Source organism: Polyodon spathula, chromosome 10 (assembly GCF_017654505.1).
Source record: "Polyodon spathula isolate WHYD16114869_AA chromosome 10, ASM1765450v1, whole genome shotgun sequence".
In the NCBI taxonomy this organism is placed as follows: Eukaryota; Metazoa; Chordata; class Actinopteri; order Acipenseriformes; family Polyodontidae; genus Polyodon; species Polyodon spathula.
In genome coordinates this window covers 26,843,147-26,863,405 of record NC_054543.1, presented here as the reverse complement: position 1 = coordinate 26,863,405, position 20,259 = coordinate 26,843,147, and the positions used below count along the sequence as shown (strand labels likewise).

The 20,259-nt window shown below is 36.8% G+C and overlaps 1 protein-coding gene across 2 annotated transcripts in view; it reads right to left on the bottom strand.

Annotated features, from left to right (window-relative positions):
- The window catches only part of LOC121322036 (protein FAM207A-like), a 95,484-nt gene extending 81,925 nt beyond the window's left edge, over positions 1–13,559 (bottom strand). The window contains exons 1-4 of one of the 2 annotated variants that reach the window (XM_041261478.1): positions 13,061–13,559; positions 11,358–11,469; positions 7,176–7,613; positions 5,255–6,246 (exon numbers count right to left, since the gene is read on the bottom strand). In XM_041261478.1, the coding sequence (XP_041117412.1) occupies positions 6,086–6,246; positions 7,176–7,613; positions 11,358–11,469; positions 13,061–13,285 (936 nt within the window). In that variant the 5' untranslated portion in view covers positions 13,286–13,559 and the 3' untranslated portion in view covers positions 5,255–6,085. Of the gene's footprint in view, positions 1–5,254; positions 6,247–7,175; positions 7,614–11,357; positions 11,470–13,060 lie in introns of those variants that run through there. The other variant, XM_041261479.1, reaches the window with a different exon arrangement.
- Between the last annotated feature and the right edge of the window lie 6,700 nt (positions 13,560–20,259).

Sequence of the window (20,259 nt, the reverse complement as noted above, 5' to 3'; positions counted from 1 at the left end):
CAGCAATTATTTCTAGTTAAAGATTGTTATGCTGGATCTCTATTTAACAATTTATTTTTTAAACAAAAGGCTCTAATAAAACAAAACAGCGACGTAAAACCAACTGTAAGGTTCAACAAAAATTAAAATGTACACAATGGACAAGCATTTAAAATACAGCAAAATCCAATGTATGATAAACAAGAAGGCCGATTAAAAAAAATGTACCGGAATTCCATTCCACAGATCTAGCATTAGAAACAGGACAGCATTTAACAAGATGCTATAGCACCATAAGAAGGGACCTGTAAGTATACCTTGTATTCAGCATCTACTGTTAAATAATATATTGTGGAGAACACAATCATCTTGATTATGTGTTATGATGTACAGTAATTGGTATGCAATACAAGTCATGTGATTCAAGCCATGCAAAACAAACTGTGCTATACTAACACATTTATGGCGGTTGTAGTACATGGATATTGGTGATAGTTAAAGGTATATAGCGATCTAATAATGTATTTGTTGTAACCACTTGCTTCTGTTGTACACAGTAGCTTTTCATGCACAAAGGCAATAAAATGCAAAATAAGTCAGCAGCTGTACTAAGCCACATGCAAGGGGCTGAAACCCAGGTGTGTACTTTTTGACCTGGCTGTGTACAAAGAAGGATAATGTGTAAAAATAAATTTTATTTTATTAACAGGAGACTTTGACACCAATGTCAAACCCAGTAAATGATAACTCTAAATTATGTCTACCATGGTCCTGAATTTCAGATTGAAAAATATTTAAATAAAACATTCCAAAACCTTTTCGTTCCTTTTAATTTTTCTAACACTAATAATTGTCGAACACTTGTTTTCTATTACATAAATAAACAGATTTGAAATCCTTCAATATTGGCATTTTTTATATAATAAAAAAAAAAGATATAGTAGTGAAAGTAATGGTCTTACACAATTAATTATTACTATTAATAATAATAATAATAATAATAAATAATAATAATAATAATAATAAAATAATAATAATAATAATAATAATAATAATAAAGTAAATTATCCCTCCCCACCCTGTCCTTGCTGGACAAGAAATAAAAAATACTGAAAAGCAAATGTCAAAATGAAATAAAATGTAGAAAAAAAAACCTGTTTATATAACAGTAATATATACTGTGTGTGTGTGTGTGTGTGTGTGTATATATACTGACTTTCATGCTTCACGTATTATTTAAATATACCACACAACTGAGGCAACAGACTTTTTTAGGGTAAAAAAAAAAGACAAAAAAATGAGAAATCAGGCATTAAAAACCTAAACCTCTATATTTTAATCTTTCAACTTTTACATAAACCTGTCTGGACTTTATTACAGACATTTGTAATTTGCAGTAGCCACAATGGATATTCCCACTGCATTCGTAAATCTTTCAGCACTAAGTAATTTTACAGAAAGACTATCCTTGGATAACTAATTAAACAGTTTTAGTGTCTTCTATTGAAATTAATCTATAGCGAGAAGCTACGTAGCCAGTTTCAAAGCCACGATTCTGCCTCAGTCCGCCACAAATACGCAGTTGCGAAGTCAGTGTGTTATAAAAGCTGCATGAAGTATGTGCATAAATCATGCAAGTGCACTCTGTAGAACTGGCAACTAGTAATGAAGTTGTCAATAAGCGGTGTGCAGTTGCCAATACCAGAATTCCATTAACATTAAAGTCTATGGGACGGAATTGGCTCCTGGGAAAATGTTGTTAATAACTGAAAGTTGTCTTTATCAGGGTTGCTAATAATCAGCATCTACTATATATTATATATATACATATATATATATATATATATATATATATATATATATATATATATATATATATATATATATATACACACACACACACACACACACACACACAGTACCAGTCAAAGGTTTGAGTACACCTGCTTGAAACCAGGTTTTTCATGATTATCTATGCTTTTAACTGTATAAACTTGTCTATAAACACTTAATATTTTATTATATGATACGTGTACTTATATAAGCTGATAATCATAAGTGAATTGCATTCAAAAATTTAATTTTTAAATGAAAATGTAAATCTTGTCAATTTCAATGAAATGGTCACCATGTCACCAAGTCAGTTAATAGTCTGAAATGTTTATAACACGGTGTTAGAACACTGGCCTAAGCATAAAAGTGTCTTTGCTAGATGTTCTCTAAGTTAACTACCATGTTACCTTTAACCTTTTGACTCAATCAGGTGAGGGTCCACGATTACTACAAATATAGGTAGCATAGGCACAAGTTTGTCATTCCTGAATGTAAGGGAGCATAAAATGGCAAAATACGCTCAGTTAAGCAAAGAAAAGAGACTTTAAGACTTAATTACTTTAAGAAATGAAGTCAAAATTTGAAATATTTGGGTCCAACCGCCAAGTATTTGTAAGACGCACAGAGGGTGTGTGCATGACTTCTGCATTTGTGGTTCCCACTGTCAAGCATGGAGGAGGCAGTGTCATGGTCTGGCGTTGCTTTTCTGGTGACAGAGTTGGTGATCATTACCAAGTCCATGGCAATCTCAACCAGCATGGCTATCAGAGCATACTTCAGAGGCATGCCATTCCATCAGGATTATGGCTAGTTGGACAGTCCTTCATTCTTCACCAAGCTAATGACCCGAAACACACCTCAAAGTTGTGCAAGAACTATCTGGCGAAGAAGGAAAGTGAAGGACAACTCAATCTAATCACCTGGCCTGCTCAGTCTCCAGACCTCAATCCCATAGAACTTGTATGGGACGAACTGAACAGAAGAGTCAAAGCAAAGCTACCCACAAGTGCCCTACATCTCTGGGAATTGCTGCAGAACAGCTGGGAAGACATGTCGGGCGATTTCCTGCTGAAACTGGTTAAGCGAATGCCTCGTGTTTGTGAGGCTGTTATTAAGGTAAAGGGTGGCTATTTTGAGGAATCCAAGGTTTAGAGACAATTTACAATTTCTTGAACATTACTTTGATACTCCTTATGTTCTGTTTTGTGTATTGTAACATGTGTTTTCATTTTCAAGTATTTACAGAAATGTATACAACATAAAACATTGTCACGTATGAAAAAAACCTAGTTTCCAGCAAGTGTACTCAAACTTTTGACTGGTACTGTATATAGTGACAATGCATCTAGATTACCACCGTTTAGCAGGGCGAATACCAGTCTCGAATACTCAACAACAGAGCAGAATTTTGTGTTTAAACACAGGACCTTTCATAAGGTTCCTCACACAGGTTTCTCCTCAGGCCTTAGCCTTCACAGACACTGACAAGCCTTACAGACCTGCTTAAACTAGACTCGACTCGGAAAGAAGTCGCAATTTTTTTCGTGACGCGACTGGACTTGAGTCATTGCCATTAAATGACTCGACTCGAGTCCCTGCAAGCAAAAACTCGACTCCCTGCTCAAAACACATGACTCGACTCACGCAAAAAAAGTCTCCATCTCACTCAAGTCATTGTCTTTATGATAAAATCAATAACAAACTTATTTAATTTTCAATACATGCAGCCCCTGTCCGACACATGGTCATCTTGTCATTTTGCACATAAACAGGTTCCTGCCATGGTTGTTAAGACCGTTGCTAAGGAAATAGGAAACACCTTTCTAGCCTGTAGCATCGTTCTGTGATCATAACGTCACAAGCACAGGGAGAACGGGAATCAAAATGTGTAGGCGGGAAGCAAAAACAGATTTCTGATCACTGATCACAGAAAATCCTGAGGAAAATAGTGATTTCTGAGTTTTGTCACAGACACAAAAAAACCAAAACAACAACATGGAGATTACACTAAAAGTACCTGTGGTGTTGGAGTTCACTTTTAATAATTATACAGTCAGCCGGGAGAGAAACAAGCAGGCTGCATCCTGCCAGCACTGTAAAGCGACAAATATGAATAAACTGCATTCAAAACATAGCACCGGTAACTACCATTAATTTATACCGGTATTTTTTAGCTTTTTTCAATGGTCAAAATGAGAATCTGAATTAATAAAAAAATCTAAGCAACAGTGATACTTTTCCAAAATGAGTATCTAGTCTATAGTTAATAATAATAATAATAATAATAATAATAATAATAATAATAATAATAATATTATTATTATTAATAACAATAATGAAACCAGGGCAAATTATACAACACAACAGAAAAAGCACTGATTAGGAGTTATTTTTCAGGTTTTGTTAGCACACGAATAAAGGTAATGAATGTTTCTAATAAGATTTACTCTCTTAAGGGAGTTGATGCTTTGTAGCTATTTTTAAAATTCACTTTAAATCCAATTCTGAATAAAACATTGTTTACAGTACATATTTGTTAAGCTGATGCAGTCTAATAAAAATTACAAACATTTGAAAGTTTACCTAAACTAATATTAGGTAGTCCAAGGTCAGTGCTAACCATTGTCTGTGAAACTAGAGTTTTATGTTTAACCCTTTGCAGTCGTATGTTGGACCAGGTCCGACAATACAATTTTCCCTCTCCTGTCCAATGTTGGCCCCTGTCCGACAGCATCAAAAAGACGTAAAGCACGGGTCTCTAGTCATTTTTTTCTCCGGAAAAAGTCAAGAAAACCTTTAAATGGTCGAGTGAGACCGACAGGAGCTGAATTTCACAGCCCCATCCACTGCAGAGATAACACGGACATAACAAAGGAGGTAGCTGCTTCTGCATCCAGCGCTCAAAGAATATCACGGACATTTGAAGAGCTTTTTACAGTAATAAAATAATGACTTGGATCACATTATTGAGGAGTTTGGTGATAAAATGAGAGGATTTATCAGTAGGCATGTCTATAAAGAGGTATGTGAAAAATACAGAAAACAAGGGGTAGGGCCTGGCTGTAGATACAGTACGGAGTGTCCTTTTGTGATTCAATGTCTTTTAAACCTTTTATACTCTGAAAAAATATATATATATTTTAAACAGCACGTATAAAATAAATAGCGCGTGTGAAAATAAATTGGACACACCTAACAAGCACTGAATAAAAATGGACTGCAAAGGGTTAAAGTCTTAGTTGAAGACTTTAGCCAAGGCTTAAAATGTTTTTTTCTTTATTTCTGGTCACGTCTTATAATTTAACATACATAAAACTTTAACCAAAATATTTGGTGAATCACACCCATCCTATTTTGCTCCAGAAATGTTGCCGACCTGTTGCACTGGTAGTAGTGTATTACTTCATTATATGTACAGCACTAAGATATTCATGTCAAAAATGTTTAGTTTTTTTGTTCATATGTAAAAAACGCATGAGAGAGAAAATGAATGAGAATAATAGATGGGCTTCACAGAGTTACAGGATAATAATTCCTTCTAGGGTTTATGTGACGTCATAAACAACGAGACCGTTAGGTCGAGTACTTTATAAACCATCACAGAAAACCGGTTTTCCCATCCAAATCTTTGTCACTGTACCAGAGTGTTTTCTCTTATATAAATATATTTTAATAGAGCAATGTAAAAGTGCACAGAAGGAATGATCTATTTTTGGAGCAGTCAAAAGCCAAATTAATTAATTTCAAGGTATTTTCTTATTTCATAATGTTGGTTGGACACTCTTTAGAAGAGCCTGAAGAGGGTGCAAACGTTGAGATTCCAAGAGGTAAAGAAAGGCCAGCTTCGGGGGGACAGATAGAGGCCTGGCGAACATGAGGTGGAAGAGCATGGAGCAGGGTTGAACTCTGGTGGTGGTGACCACATCTCTGAACTGGGGACCTGTGGACCCATTGAAGTGCAAGCACTGACCTGCAGAAAGGTCTGAACCATCAACCTTAAACTGCTAGCCATGTCAGCCAAGTGTGTCTCCACCCGGCCCATGATAGCATTTGTCTCTTGCTGGAGCTGCAGGAGGCGTCCCACGTTGCTGTGAACATCTTCAATCGACTGTCCCCTGGGCATTCGAGGCATCCCCCACCTTAAAGACGAGGGCTGGTGTTGGGGCACAGAGCTGGCAGCGTTTGGATGGGGGGCAGCTAGAGGACAAGTAGGAGGCCCTCTGGGACACTCAATGGCTGGAGGTGTACAAGAGGCACTTGATGAAGGTGGTGGCTATAGTCCCTTTTCTTCCTTTGGCACACTAATCCCTCCAACTAGATCCTGAATCTCTTCCTCCATAGGCTGTGGTAGTTGGCCTTCCTCCTCAGACACAGTTATTATTCTGCCAGGCTCCTGCGGTTCATTATTCTCGTCGTCATCCTCATTGTCAGAGTCTGTTTGTATATAAAATAAATGTTACAAAAAAATCATTATAAAAAAACAAAAATGTAGCTAAATGAAACTACAACTACATCCCTATTATCATTTTGACTCAAAGCATTGTTTTATCATTTGTTTACTATTGACTAGTGCCACATACCATAATCAAATACCTCACCTACTGTAAGACTTTACACGATTTTACACTATGATTTTACTCGTTATCACTGGCACATAATAAAACATGTTAGTCTTAATTTCTGATCAGCTGAGGTAAACCATGTGAATAAACAGATGTTAATCATAGCTTAGAAACCACTTTATTGGCACAATTTTTCAATAAGGACCTAGTGTATGGTCCCAGGACTAATTATCTTACAGTGACTTGAGTGATACTGTCACCTGATTCACTATTAAACATGACATCTCTTGCTCACTGTTAAATTTGCCAACAAGATGTGCTGTAACATATTACTGACATCCAGCTCACATGCGCTCAGCTTTGTTTACCACACTCAGTCATGCAAAGATTAAGGCAACTGTTCAGAGAGAAAATATTAATTGAAAATGATCACAAAGTGGTAAAGCCTCTGAAACATATGGCACAATAGTTAAATGACAGACGCAAAAAAATTAAAGCCCCAGTAAAAATGACATTTGTTATGTCAATATTAAGTTCTGCTTTGTATTTATTTCAGTGAGATTTCAGTAAATCAGGTCCATAATCTACACAGCTTCCCATGATGGCACAGAGCTGGTTTATCCCCTGCTCTAGTTAAACATTAATGCATTTTACAACTGGACTGAACATTTTTACAATATATTTTCTCTTCCAGACAAAAGGCACTAACTATGACTTCTAGATTGATGTGCTTCAGTTCAGTAACAAACTTGCTGGTGGAAAAAAAAAAAAATGTATGAGGCCATGGAACAGTATACATACCTTGTTTTGTTACACTATCAACTCCATGTACAGCATAATAGGCTATGGGGAATCCTCTGAAGACACGCAGATTAAAGGGTGCAAGAATCCTCTGGTCCCTGGGAGTCAATGGATCTGGCGATGAAGATTCGTCAGGAGTCGAGGAATCGTGGTGAAGGGCATTTGCCTTCTTCCTGACATTGGCACGGATATCAAACCATCGCTTCTGCACCTCCAGTCTATCCCTTGGCCACACCCCCAGTCTCTTGATCTTGGCAGTGATCTCCTGCCAAATGGCTTTCCTGGTAGAGCATGGTTTACTGGCATTTCCAAATAAATGCCTTTGATTTCTTAAGACCTCAGTAATAAGAACGTCATTTGCGCTTGCTCTAAACTTTGGCTTCCTCCGCCTCTCTGGAGCAGGCCTGGCTGAAGAAGCACCAGTAGCATCTTCATCTCCTAAAGACATGATTTTGCGTCACTCAAAAAAAAAAAAAAAACGCAGCAATACTCAATATACTTAAAATTAGGGAACTTTGCCTGTGTTTAGTTAAATTACTTAACACATTTAAACTTGAACATATTGGGATTTTTTTTAAAAAAACCATCAGAAAACACCTCTGCTGGAGTTGTTTTATTAAATTACATTAATGTGGATGAAACTACATGAGTACAACATGAATGTGTATATGAGAACATACTGAATAAATAATCTTACACTTTTCATATCCTACTGTATAAACACTAGAGCAGACCCTATATTTGAAAAGCATGTCTTTGACCACCACTCCGGATAAGCTGCATAAAGGGTGTTTTACACATAGAAAAATACAAATGACTTACGGTATTTACATTTAACGCATAAAGAATATGCAGAGCAATTCTGCTGCACAGCTTGAGCTAGCATCTTGTACTACGTTGGTTCCATGCGTCTCAATGGTCAAATGCCAATATACTACATGCGGTACCTACAGAAATGACAGGACAGCTTGTAGCCTGCCTGGCAACTGCCAGAGAAGAAACATGTGACCAATAGGTCCGGGTTTTCAGTATTTGTGTTTTATAAATTGTACGTTTGAATTCACTCCCTTGCAATGCATGTTGGTGATTAGTGTATTAGAGACTAAATTCTGGATTGCTCTGCGCCGTCTTAGTGCCCCTCAACCTATTCTACCAATTTACCTATATGTCATTCAAACTGTGGAAGGTAAATCTATATAATATAATATTCCGTGTTTGCAAGGCGATCAACAAGACATACACTATTGCTGTTTCTTTATAAATAAATAGTATGTGCATGCAGGCCTTTTGTTATGTCTATTCCATCTGCAGCATTAGAATTATACATATTGCTTACTGTTTATCTGCATCACAGCCACAGTGGTCAATGAAGCAAATAATAATAATAATTATTGTTTTAGTTTTTGTACAGTAGTTCAAAGTAAAATCACTAAAAATATAAGGTTCTAGTTAATGCATAGCTTAGCAATAAAGTATGTACAGTATTTATTGAAAGTGCTCATAACTTCAAGGTAATGTTGTATTTCTCATCTATCTAATTGGGGGTAAATTACTCAATAACCCAAAACCTTACAGGGAGCGCTGTGTTTGACAACGGTTAATCGTTTTAACAAAAATCGAAATGCTAACGACTTTTACTTTTAACAGTAAATTACATCATATTGCCCACATTTATAGTCCAGCTGATTTATTCACACAAGATCTACTGACAGTGTAAATAAATGTATGCATTTTCTCAAAAAAAAAAAAAATTAATATTGTGATACATCTCTGAATTGAGCCCATGTTTATCATCACTATACATTTGGATCTACCGATTTATTTTTCTGTTTAGGACAATGCTAGACGAATGCACAGAACTATAACTAATACACAGAGCAGGATTGCAAATATACTAACAAGTGCCAATAAAGATTTCCTTTTATTGTAAAGTGCAGCAAAAATGGTTCCAGCATTTCAGCTTACAGTCAATAGTTAAATTCACAATGAAACTACAGAAATATGAATCAGGCCTGACACCTAGTGAAAGGAAAAGGAATAACACAAGAGCTGAGAAGTGCTCTTATTCTTGTTTGCTTGTTTTCCCCTCTTGTAATGGAATTTTCAAACCCACCACTCTCAATCCCGATTAAACTTGACAACAACAACAACAAGGATCCCAGTTTCCACAGCAGTAGCTCAAGTTTAAGGAAAGGTCACATTTACATGATGGATCAGCCTTTGCTAGTTTTACAAAATATTTTCAATGCCAGTTTATGGCCTCAGTATGACAATAAAAATGCCAGCACCTCGCTTGAGCGGTTAATTGCCACTGCTTGTTACTCAATTGTAAAGAGGCATGGGCAGTTTTTTTTTGTTTTGAAATCAATACACTAATAAATAGGTGTGTTTTGATTTATTTCATACCTGTCGACAAATATACTTGTGAAAGCAATTACTCTGAAAATATGTGTGTCAGCACACCTCTAGTATTAAATGGCAGTATTTCAATTGTTACATCTTCAATTAAAGAAATGTCCATGGTTACGTATTACTGAATATCATGCAACAACCTATCAAGGTTACACAAATATGTAGTGTGCATATACAGAATACATAATGTATGCACATTACATTATTACGATATAGGATGTTTGCCACTAACCGCTAACTTCTGTGCAAAAACAGAATCCTGTTTATCTCTGCTAAAGGTCACGAAATTGTAAATCCACCAATAAATTTATAATTATAGTGCATTCGATGTTTTACTATAATTGTTATTATAATTTAGTGTTATTAAACATTACTTGTTTTCCTCATAAACTTGTTATTTTGAATAACTTCAGTACCTTTGAAACTTTTTCACACCCCGAAAACAAATTTCAAAATTGGGGGCCCTTATGTGCTGATAGTGTCTGTCGTTCAGTCACATTCTACATGCCTTCATTTTGCACCAATCAATCATCACCAAACTTTTATCACATTTCTAGCTACCTTCAAATTGCATTTGGGCATAACGAGACAAATCTGTAACTCTCAGATACAGAAATTCTAAGAATCTGTGCCGGAAGTGGGTAATAATATTTGAAGACATTCTTAGTATTCTGTGGTTATTGCCTTAGGAAGTGTGTCAAAGAGTTCTACAATGCATTACTACTCAATCCTCAGTGTTCTTTCGGAAAGGGCTTCACAATCAGTTACAATGCATTCTCTCATCTACATCACTGATGCACAGTTGAAAAGCATTTTTTTTTCTTACACTCATTCACCATTATGTGTCAGTTTGCATTCACTTTTCAGCAGAAAACACTTGAGAGACTTCACACATGGTGCCACCTCGGGTATCTCGAAGTGGGTACTGCCTCCTCAAAGCTGTGTCCACTGGCACTGCATGCCCTTGAAGGCGATTTCTATCTTCTATAGGAACATAGGACATTTTACAACAAGAGGTCATTTGTCCCATCTGTGCTCATCCGGTTTCTAGTAGCTAGCTGATTGATCTCAAAACTTGGTCAAGTTAGGTCTTAAAGGATCCAAGTGATTCAGCATCTACAACGTTAACAGATAACCCATTCCATACCCTCACCACTCTCGGTGTGAAGAAGTGTCTCTTCCCTCTATCCTAAGTCTACCCAATGTGTCCTGGTTTCTGTCCCGTGCTTAATTATATAGGTTAGGGTTAACTATCTCAACTCTTTTTCAAGATTTTAAAGACTTCAATCATATCCTCCTTATCTCTACTCTGTACTCTCAATCTCTGCTGTTGAGTCAGTTGATACAATTCAATTTTAGTGTTGTTTTATTTAACATTTTGGAATAAGTGGTTAACTATCAAGAGAAAAATTATTATTATGCCATCGACCCGATGAGAAATACACACATATGCCCAAGGCAGAAAAACTTGAGGACCGCTGTTCCAGTCAACATTATATTGTGGGTGTAACAAGTGGTCCTTACCATGAGTACAAGGTATCCTGAATCATAACCAAAAAAACTACCTCTAGCCCACCAAATTTCGTTCGTGAATGATGAAAGTGTAATTGATTGTTGGTACAAAAATATGCACCCAGTCACTGAAGTTTGAATTTCCACAAAATAGCCAATTATTAATTATCACCTGATCTTATTAAACATCATACAATGTAGCCCATCATGACCATTAACTAAAAACATCATCTACAACAAAGAAACATAAACATGTACCTTTCTGAATGGGAACAGGGCTCCGAGCAGCATCTACATCCAATGACTGGACAAGAGCTGCGGGACTGATCTTGGTTTCAGCAAAGATGGAAGATGACAGAACATTCCAGCACTGAGGAAAAACAAAATCCTGGCTCAATCCAAAATGTGTGACCCTGTAAAGTAATTACCTACCAAACAGTACATGTGACAGCCAGATCTATGAATGGCTTGCAGAACCTCCGTCAATGACAGTGTGTGGCAAAGGTCATTTTGTGTTTGCTTTTATGACCAGTTACCAATTAAATAAAAATGTGCTTGTCTTTTGTGTAGCTTAGTACAGATGTTGCATAAATGTACACTTCTGGGCTAACAATAATCCCATTTAAAATGAATTTTCATGACAAATAATCTATTTGTGTAAAATTCTAATTAATGTGTTGAGACTGCACACATGCAACTTTTCCTTCTTATTTTTATGGCAGCACTCTTCAGTAAGAACTTATTTTAAAAAGGAGTCAACTGGAGTCCCATTTTAAACCATTTTTATCTTGGTTTGCTGTTAATGGAAACACACAGTCCTGGTTACAAGTCCTGCCCACTCCATTCTCTGGCACTGGTAGCTACACCTGGGCTCAATTCCAATTGTAATTGTGTAATTTGTAATTAATTGCAATTACAATGTAATTGTAGTTGATCCCTGGCACACCTGCATAACTGTATTTGAAACAAAGTTTATCATAACTAATCAATTACAGTTCAATTATACACCTTTCCAAGCTGAATCACTCACAGTTCCATTGAGCAAACATTCATCTAGTATTTTCAACCCCATTTGTTTGAAAAAAACGTTATATAGTATGTTTCTATATTTGTACATGCTTGTTAGAATAAAGAGAGTAAACATGTTAATGTGTGTGTAGCTATATGTGTTACTTTTTAGAGTAATTGTCATTCTAATTGACCCCAGGTCTGCTATTAGACGAAAACCTGATGGCAATCTGGGTTAAGCAATATCAAACCACATAACTTTTTGCTTTTATAATTATTAAAGTGTATGTATGAAATACAGTAAGTCTCACGATGCTTAAATAAAGTAAGGCATTAATTATACATTGTGGGAGTTTAGAGTAGGATGGAATGGTGTTATTTCACCCCCCTTTCAATTATAATCGTCAAACACTTTGATTCAGTTTTACATAATATATGTTGAGCAAGGTTGCATACTGTAGTTTAACTGGATGTTTCACGATCACTGAGCTTTAAAATAAATACAGTCTGACCAGTCAATCTCCACTCAACCTGACATCACATCATGTCAAGATCAAGAGACCTTTTTTTTTTTATTTAATAATACAGTATGAGTTTATGGGAAGAAAATCCCAGCACAGTATCACGTTCTGTTATGTTTGGTGTTATGATAGTTAGGATGTATTACACTGTACGCGGATCTTGTTATGTTATTAAAGTTAGGATGTGTTACACTGTACTCGGATCTTGTTGTTATTAAAGTTATGATGTATTACACTGTACGCGGATCTTTTTGTGTTATTAAAATTAGAATGTGTTGCACTGTAAGTGGATCTTCTTGTGCTATTCTGTTGCTGTGTGCATTACTACAGTTCCGAAGTTCTTTTTAAATTTTACATTAATACCATAATTTTTCTACCGAAACGTGCCTTGCAAGATATTAACCCCCCCTCCAAAAAAAAAGTACACATTACCTTAACCGGGTCTTCCCCACTCAACTTCTTAATTTTTTCCTCAGTATCAACATGCTTCAAAGTGTATGTATTTACGGTTGGCGGTTTTAAAATCAGCAATCCTCCAGGCTCAGGGAACTTTACAGACTCACGGCCGGAATTACATGATCTTTCTCCTGTCTCCTGCGTCAGCTTCACTGCCTCATGATGAAGCTTCTGGCGGACTCGCTTAATCTTGCCCACCATTATTAGCTTTCGGTTTTGTTTAAATTATTATAATAAAGCCTCACTTCGCTTTAGAAAATCATATATAATTCACTGCTAAAGGGATGTTTTGGTTTCATGCGTAATATACCCACGTGGACACCACACAACCGCATACCACTGAAGGACGACCTGGTTGAAACAAAAGCACACCCAATGTGTTCCGTGGTCGATAGTAAAGCCGACTATGGCAGTTCAGTAAAAATTTTAAAAAATAAAGGATAGAACATTATAAAGAAATACATACATGACAAGTAATTAGTACATGCTATTAACTTTCAAATGTGCCGTTGACGATCGCTATAGTACTTGTATAACCAGAGAAATTGTGTTTGAAGTGGCGAGTGTCGGTGAAACTGCAGTGAACAGAGCCCAAATGGCGGCTTCCATGTATTACTTCCATTGTATATTATACTCCAAGTATAAATCAAGCTTAGCGCCTTGTTTAAATATTACATATATTGTTAAACTCAGATTGGCTGATGCTTGGTGATTTTTTGTTTTAACTTAAAATGAACCTTACAGATTCAGAGTACTTTTTAATGTTCATTTTTACTCTCTCTTCAGGCCCTTGATGGTCTGTCTAACACAGTGGGTGCACCACCTACATCGAAATTCATCATCTCCACACCACTGTTTCCCACAGACACAGACCCACCCTAAGCACCACCTCACATAACACAATGCAACATGCAGCATACAGCATGCCGTGACAGTTGTGCAATGAGTGCATGTGTGGTCCTTTAAGTCTCCTAAATCTAGACTTTAAATCCAAATGCATTTTCAAGGACTATTCTGGCTGATGAGAGCTTCTGGTTGTATCTCTTTTGCTGGGTGGTTCAGTGGCCATTTTCATGGAATGGGGTCAGCATGTGTTGGGACAGAGGGTATGCAGTATCCCCAGTAATGTGCTGGTCGCCAGGAAGAAGGGACCGCTGATTGTCTTGGAGAATAATGTACACTTCTGTCATCCTAAAAACACGTGTGTCATGCCAGCTTCCAGGACGACCAACATTGACATGGGTGAAACACGCACTACTGTCACAAAAAGCAGTGAGGTTCATAGAATAAAACTGCTTTCTGTTATAGTACACGTCTGGATTTGGAAAATGTTGTGGTTTCTCTATGGGTATATGACACTGTGGCAAAGTGCCCACCCGCTATGTATATAGTATATGTGTGCCATTATTATGATTTATTGTATTATGATATATTGTATTATTATTTATTGTATTATTGTTTCCGTGTGGACGAAAGCCGTCGCCATTGCGTATTATTATTTTGTGGGTTTTTAGAACCTCGTGAAGATGTGCGACTGTCAGCTACTGAGTATTTAATTAGCTGACAGTCGTGCATAATTATTAAACTCGTGCAGACTAGCTAGTTAACACATCGGCAAGAATATAAAAGAGCTGCAGATTGGGGGCACGGGCTGTGGCGACAGTGAGAGCAACAGTGGTCTGAAACAAAACAAACTCAAAAAATAAGGATTAATGAAGGCAATTGCTCAGCCTGACCTTAGTGTTCTTTTGTGTTCGTGACTTGTTTTGTTTATTATTTTATTTTGCTCTGTTAACAGTGTTGTTTTTATTTAAATATTTTATTTCTTTCGGTTTAAATAAATGGCACCGCAGTGCCTTTTTGGCACCGCCTGGGGTCGCCTGCTGCTCCGCTTTGCCTGGGGTTGCTGCTAGATCAGCTTCGCCTGAGGTCAGGAAATACTGTGGCCGGAGCCCTACGAAGGGGAGCTGCTGGCTAGGAAAGGGGTGGGGGGGGGAGGTCAGGAGACCAGCTTCCCCTGCAGCAGTTTTGCTGCTGGAGATCGTGTGGTTGGAATCCCACCAGGGGGAGCTGCCTGCTACAAAGAAAGGGGGGAAAAGGTCAGGACCACTCGCCAAGGAATTGTTCGGCTGCAAGGATTGCCTTGGCAGGAGGAGCCGGTCTGGGTGTGGTCAGCTTGGCTGCTACAACTGTTGGGGTGGGAGGAGGACCTCCAACCATGGCTGCCACCTAAGGCCCATTGCTGCCTCTGTTGCTAGGCCAGGACTCAGAACCGAGAATTTGGGACTAAGGGACTGAGGACTCAGGCTATGTGTGCTGCAAAGGGGGGTGTATGTGACACAGTGCCCGCCCCCTATGTATATAGTATATGTGTGCTGTTATTATTTATTGTATTATGATTTATTGTCTTAGAATTTATTGTATTATTGTTGCAGCGTGGACGAAAGCCGCTGCCATTGCGTATTATTGTTTTGTGGGTTTTTAGAACCTCGTGAAGATGCGTGACTGTCAGAGTATTTAATTAGATGACAGTCGCACATCATTATTAAACTTGTGCAGAATCTGGCTGAGGGGTAATAAGATAATAACTATCTAGCTAACCCCTCGGCCAAAATATAAAAGAGCTGCAGATTGGCTGCATGGGGCGGAGAGTAGTGTAGAGAGTGAGAATGAGAGAAGTCTGAAACAAAACAAATTAAAAAATAAGGATCAGTGAAGACAATTGCTCAGCCTAACCATAGTGTTCTTTTGTGTCTATGCCTTGTTTTGTTTATTATTTTATTTTGCCTTGTAAGCAGTGTTGTTTTTGTTTAAATATTTTATTTCTTTGTGATTAAACAAACTGCGCCGCAGCACCTTTTTGGCACCACATTATCTGTGTCTTTGCTGTATTTTTTATATAAAAATCACATAATCACATTGCTATATAATCACAAATACTTCTGAAAAAAATAAAAACATAGGTCTATCAGCCAACTTTAATTCTTTGTGTGAACTCTTACATCACACCCCAATTTTCCATAATACACTTACCTGGTTAAAAACAAAAGTGCTCGTGGAAGTAAACTAACTTTTCCACAGTTATGGTAATACGTACATAACGTACAATATATCTAATATGCCATCAAAACACAAGTCGGGTTGTTCAAAGCGAAAAGAGCAGAAAATACAACAACAACAAAAAAAAGTGTACGGTAAATGGTTTAAAAGTGGGCCTACAACAGCAGATGGAAGCATAGCGCAGCAGCGGAACTGCCAACCTCCTCCTCGCACGAAAAATAAACAGTTGAGCCAGAGGAAAGACCTGAATCAGAGACATCAGATTGGAAATGTACAACAACAGCAAATACGAGGTACTGAATCATGTATTGTAAACCCGGTACCCAGTCAGACACCTTTATGTGAGTTTTAAGATCCAGCTACTTGGCCTGACTCTTGTAACAAAGAGTTAAGAGTTGAAATCACAGAACATAAACCTGTGCAGGTAAACAAACTGATGTTGAATTCCCCAAAATCACACATGATGTGTACTCATTTTTGGAACAAAACTGCATAAAATGCGATAATGTCCAAAGAGTGTCGAGCACTATGTTATGGAATCTGCCAACTAGATCTATGTGGAAAGGCTGCAACTGTCTTATCAGCGCCTGTAGAATAGTTAGATTTTTAAAAAGAATCATGTTTCTTTCCTCTGAAGTCAATTGCAATACATTTATATGAATACCTACCTGAACTTGTCCTGGAGTAAGTCGAAAATGACTTTGGAAGTCACCACTTCAGCAAGATAATTTGTGATTTTTGAAACAATCCTAAAAGCAAAACAACATGCATTACATTATGTATGTGTATGAATGCAAATATATATGTACTGTATATGGAGTAACAGAACACGCACACCTACATTACAAAGAATAAGATTGGCAATTCACAAACAGTGAACTTGAAATGTTGAAACTAAATCCAGACCTGCATATAATAGAATACCATCAATGATAGTTAGGACGCACACACACACACTTTATGCATTTAAATGTCACATTTTTCATTGCAATGTGTTATGAGAATGTGTCTGCATGACACCTAATGCTTGTCTTTGGGAATACACATTTTAAAATACTGCCTTTTACACTACAGCTACCCCTCTTTCATACCCTACACTGGCTTCCTATTGTTGCGCGTATTCAATTTAAGATCCTTGTCCTTACTCACTGCTATCTTTACCAAACTGAGTTCTTACCTACAGTCCCTTGTCTTTCCCTATATCCCCTTTTGCCCTCTCCATTCCTCTGTTACTAGTTGATTGGTTTTGCCTTCCCTCAGGTGTTCGTCTGCTTGTGGCCGCTCTTTCTCTTACCTTGCCCCTCAGCGGTGGAATGAGCTACCAATGACCATGAGGACTACACAAAATCTTACCACCTTTAGACATCTCCTTGAGACGCATCTGTTTAGAATACACCTGTAGACCTTTTTAATCTTCTCATATATTCAATGTAATGTATATTGATGCATTTTCTAATGTTACTACCCTTATCTTAAAATGTATATATAGAACATTGTATGTTAGTGTTTTACCATAGAAGTTGCCTTGGATAACTGTGACAGCTAAATGACTTAATAATAATAATAATAATAATAATAATAATAATAATAATAATAATAATAATAATAATAATAATAAACCGAAACACTAACTGGTGGTTTCATAGAACTTGATCAGCACTAATCTTGGACTACTCAATGTTGATTAGCATTGAGTAGTCCAAGATTAGATCTAATAAGGGCATGTGAAACCTACTATATTTACACACTTGTTAGTTTTTTTTTTTTTTTTTTAACAGAACAGAATACACCAGCCAGATATATAAAATATATATCTTGGACTCCATCACCTTATGCAATTATATTTTGTTATACTTTTCTGTTATATTTTGTTTCTCCTTATAGTAAATACATTCATTATGAGACATATATGTATTTTTGTAAAATGTAGCATTTTATTAATTGTATAAAGGTTTTGGTTAAAAAATACTGACAACAAATGCAAAATGTACTTGTGCTGTCTATATGGTTTAAATTGCTTTCGATGTACCTTTTCCTAGGTCGCTGTAATTGTTGAAGGTGGTGGCGCATGAAGGGAACGTCAATTGCGTCTACCTCTAATGCAATGCAAAAAATCAATCAAGTCTGTCTCAACGTTTGCTCAGTCGACTGTGCTGGGAAACCTCCTAAAGCTGTCCCAGCTCCATCTACGCAGACTGTGGTTTCAGGCGCAGACTCCTGATTGCAATGTAAACTTTTTAGGAGTAAAGCAAACGCAGCCATTGGCTCTCAGAGTGTAACAGCAGCTCTGCAGCATACAATGTATAGCAAGCCAAATTATCATTTAGAGATATCTTACATTGCACTTTAAGATCTCTTGAAATATCTGGAGATTGAAACTGAATTACAGATATCTTTAATCGTGCAGTTTTTAAGCTATCTAAAATTAATTTTAAGATATCTGTAAATCAATTAGAAATATCTGTAAATCAACTGAAGACATCTAAAAATGAAATACAGATAAAATTGATTTACAGTTATCTTTAAATAACATGGAAACCATAAGAAATCTGCTAGCATGCTATGCCAACCTGTCATTTAGAGATATTTTAAAATTAGGGTTTTAAACATATATCTAAATCACTTGAAGATATCTTCCTGTTCATTTAGAGATATCTCTAGAGATGTCTCGAGCAGTGCTACAAAGGTACCACCAAACGTTCCTGTTAGGACAACTGAGGAAGTCAGCACCTTTTGTGGTACCTTTGTAAGGACAGCATATATCGAAAATGAACAGGAAATTATTTGAAGGTATTTCTAAATGACTTCCTGTGAAAATGATCTATGTTTTGAATGGACTTCCTATCCATTTTAGAGAGCTCTCTAAATGAACAGGAAGTTTAAAGATATCTGAAAAGTATTATAAGAGATCTCAACATTTCGAAATATCCTAAAATAATTATAATGTATCTGAAAATGCATTTTAAGATATCTCATTTAAAGCTCCATTTAAAGATATCTGGAAATAATTTTGAGATAGCTATAAATGATTTAGCGATGTCTTAAAATATTGAGAGATATCTATAAATTAATTTGAGATTCTCTAAATGATAATTTGCCAAATACAATGCCAAATTAAACTCTTCAATGGGCTCCTTAGCTGGCAAAATAAATATTTATTTTGTGAAAACCTAGATTTATTTTTTTCAGATTTATTGCTAAATGATAATGTTTTTCAGATTTATCTGTTAGGTAAAAGTTGAATCTCCAAGTGTAAAAAAAGGATTTAAGTTACATGTATTGTTTTACAGATTTATTTGTTAGAAATTTTATCTAACTGTTCACTCGCCAAGTGTAAAAAAAGGATTTAATTTCACTGATTTGTTAGAAATCCAGATTTAACATGTCAGCTAAATGTTGACTCCCAAGTTTTAAAAAAAGATGTATAGTCTGTTTTAAATGTTACATTTACGATACACGTTTTCAACATTTATACTTTGTATCTGAAAGTACAATTTTGAAAACTTATAAGAATATGTTTGTTACCGTTTATGTATTTAGCTAAATCTGGACTTTAGTACACTTTTTTCAATGCAAAGATCTTACAAGAAATATAAGCAGGGGTCACTAAAGACTTTGCAATGGAGTGGTTTGCAGATCAGGTGAAAACCTCACCGCACATTAAAACGTAATGTAAGAATATAGTTCCCTTTAAATTCAATGATGACCAACCAATATTTTTGGGATATGCCTGCCTTAGGTAGGTATTCGCTGAGTTCTTTATAGCAGAGCTGCTGATAGGCCCCTCCGTGGAGTGATGTCCTCGGTCCCGCCTACCGAGGGATTTAACAGTCAACCCATGGAAGCCATTTCCTCTTTTGCCTCTCACCTACGGTAAGGTACGTTTCTGTGTCACTAACCCAAATGTGTTTTTGAAAGAGGTCCTCTGAGCCGACGATAGTTCCCTTGCATTTGTGCTGAGAGCTGGCTTGAATCAGTGGCTCCATTTGAGTGTCTTTTTTAATTCTCACGGTCTGTCGTGGCCATCTTATCTCGGCTGTCTGTTGTATGAGTGTGACTGCCTATGCAGTGTTAGGGCGTGGTGTCGTTCAGCCGCACCTTCAGGGAGAACGCCG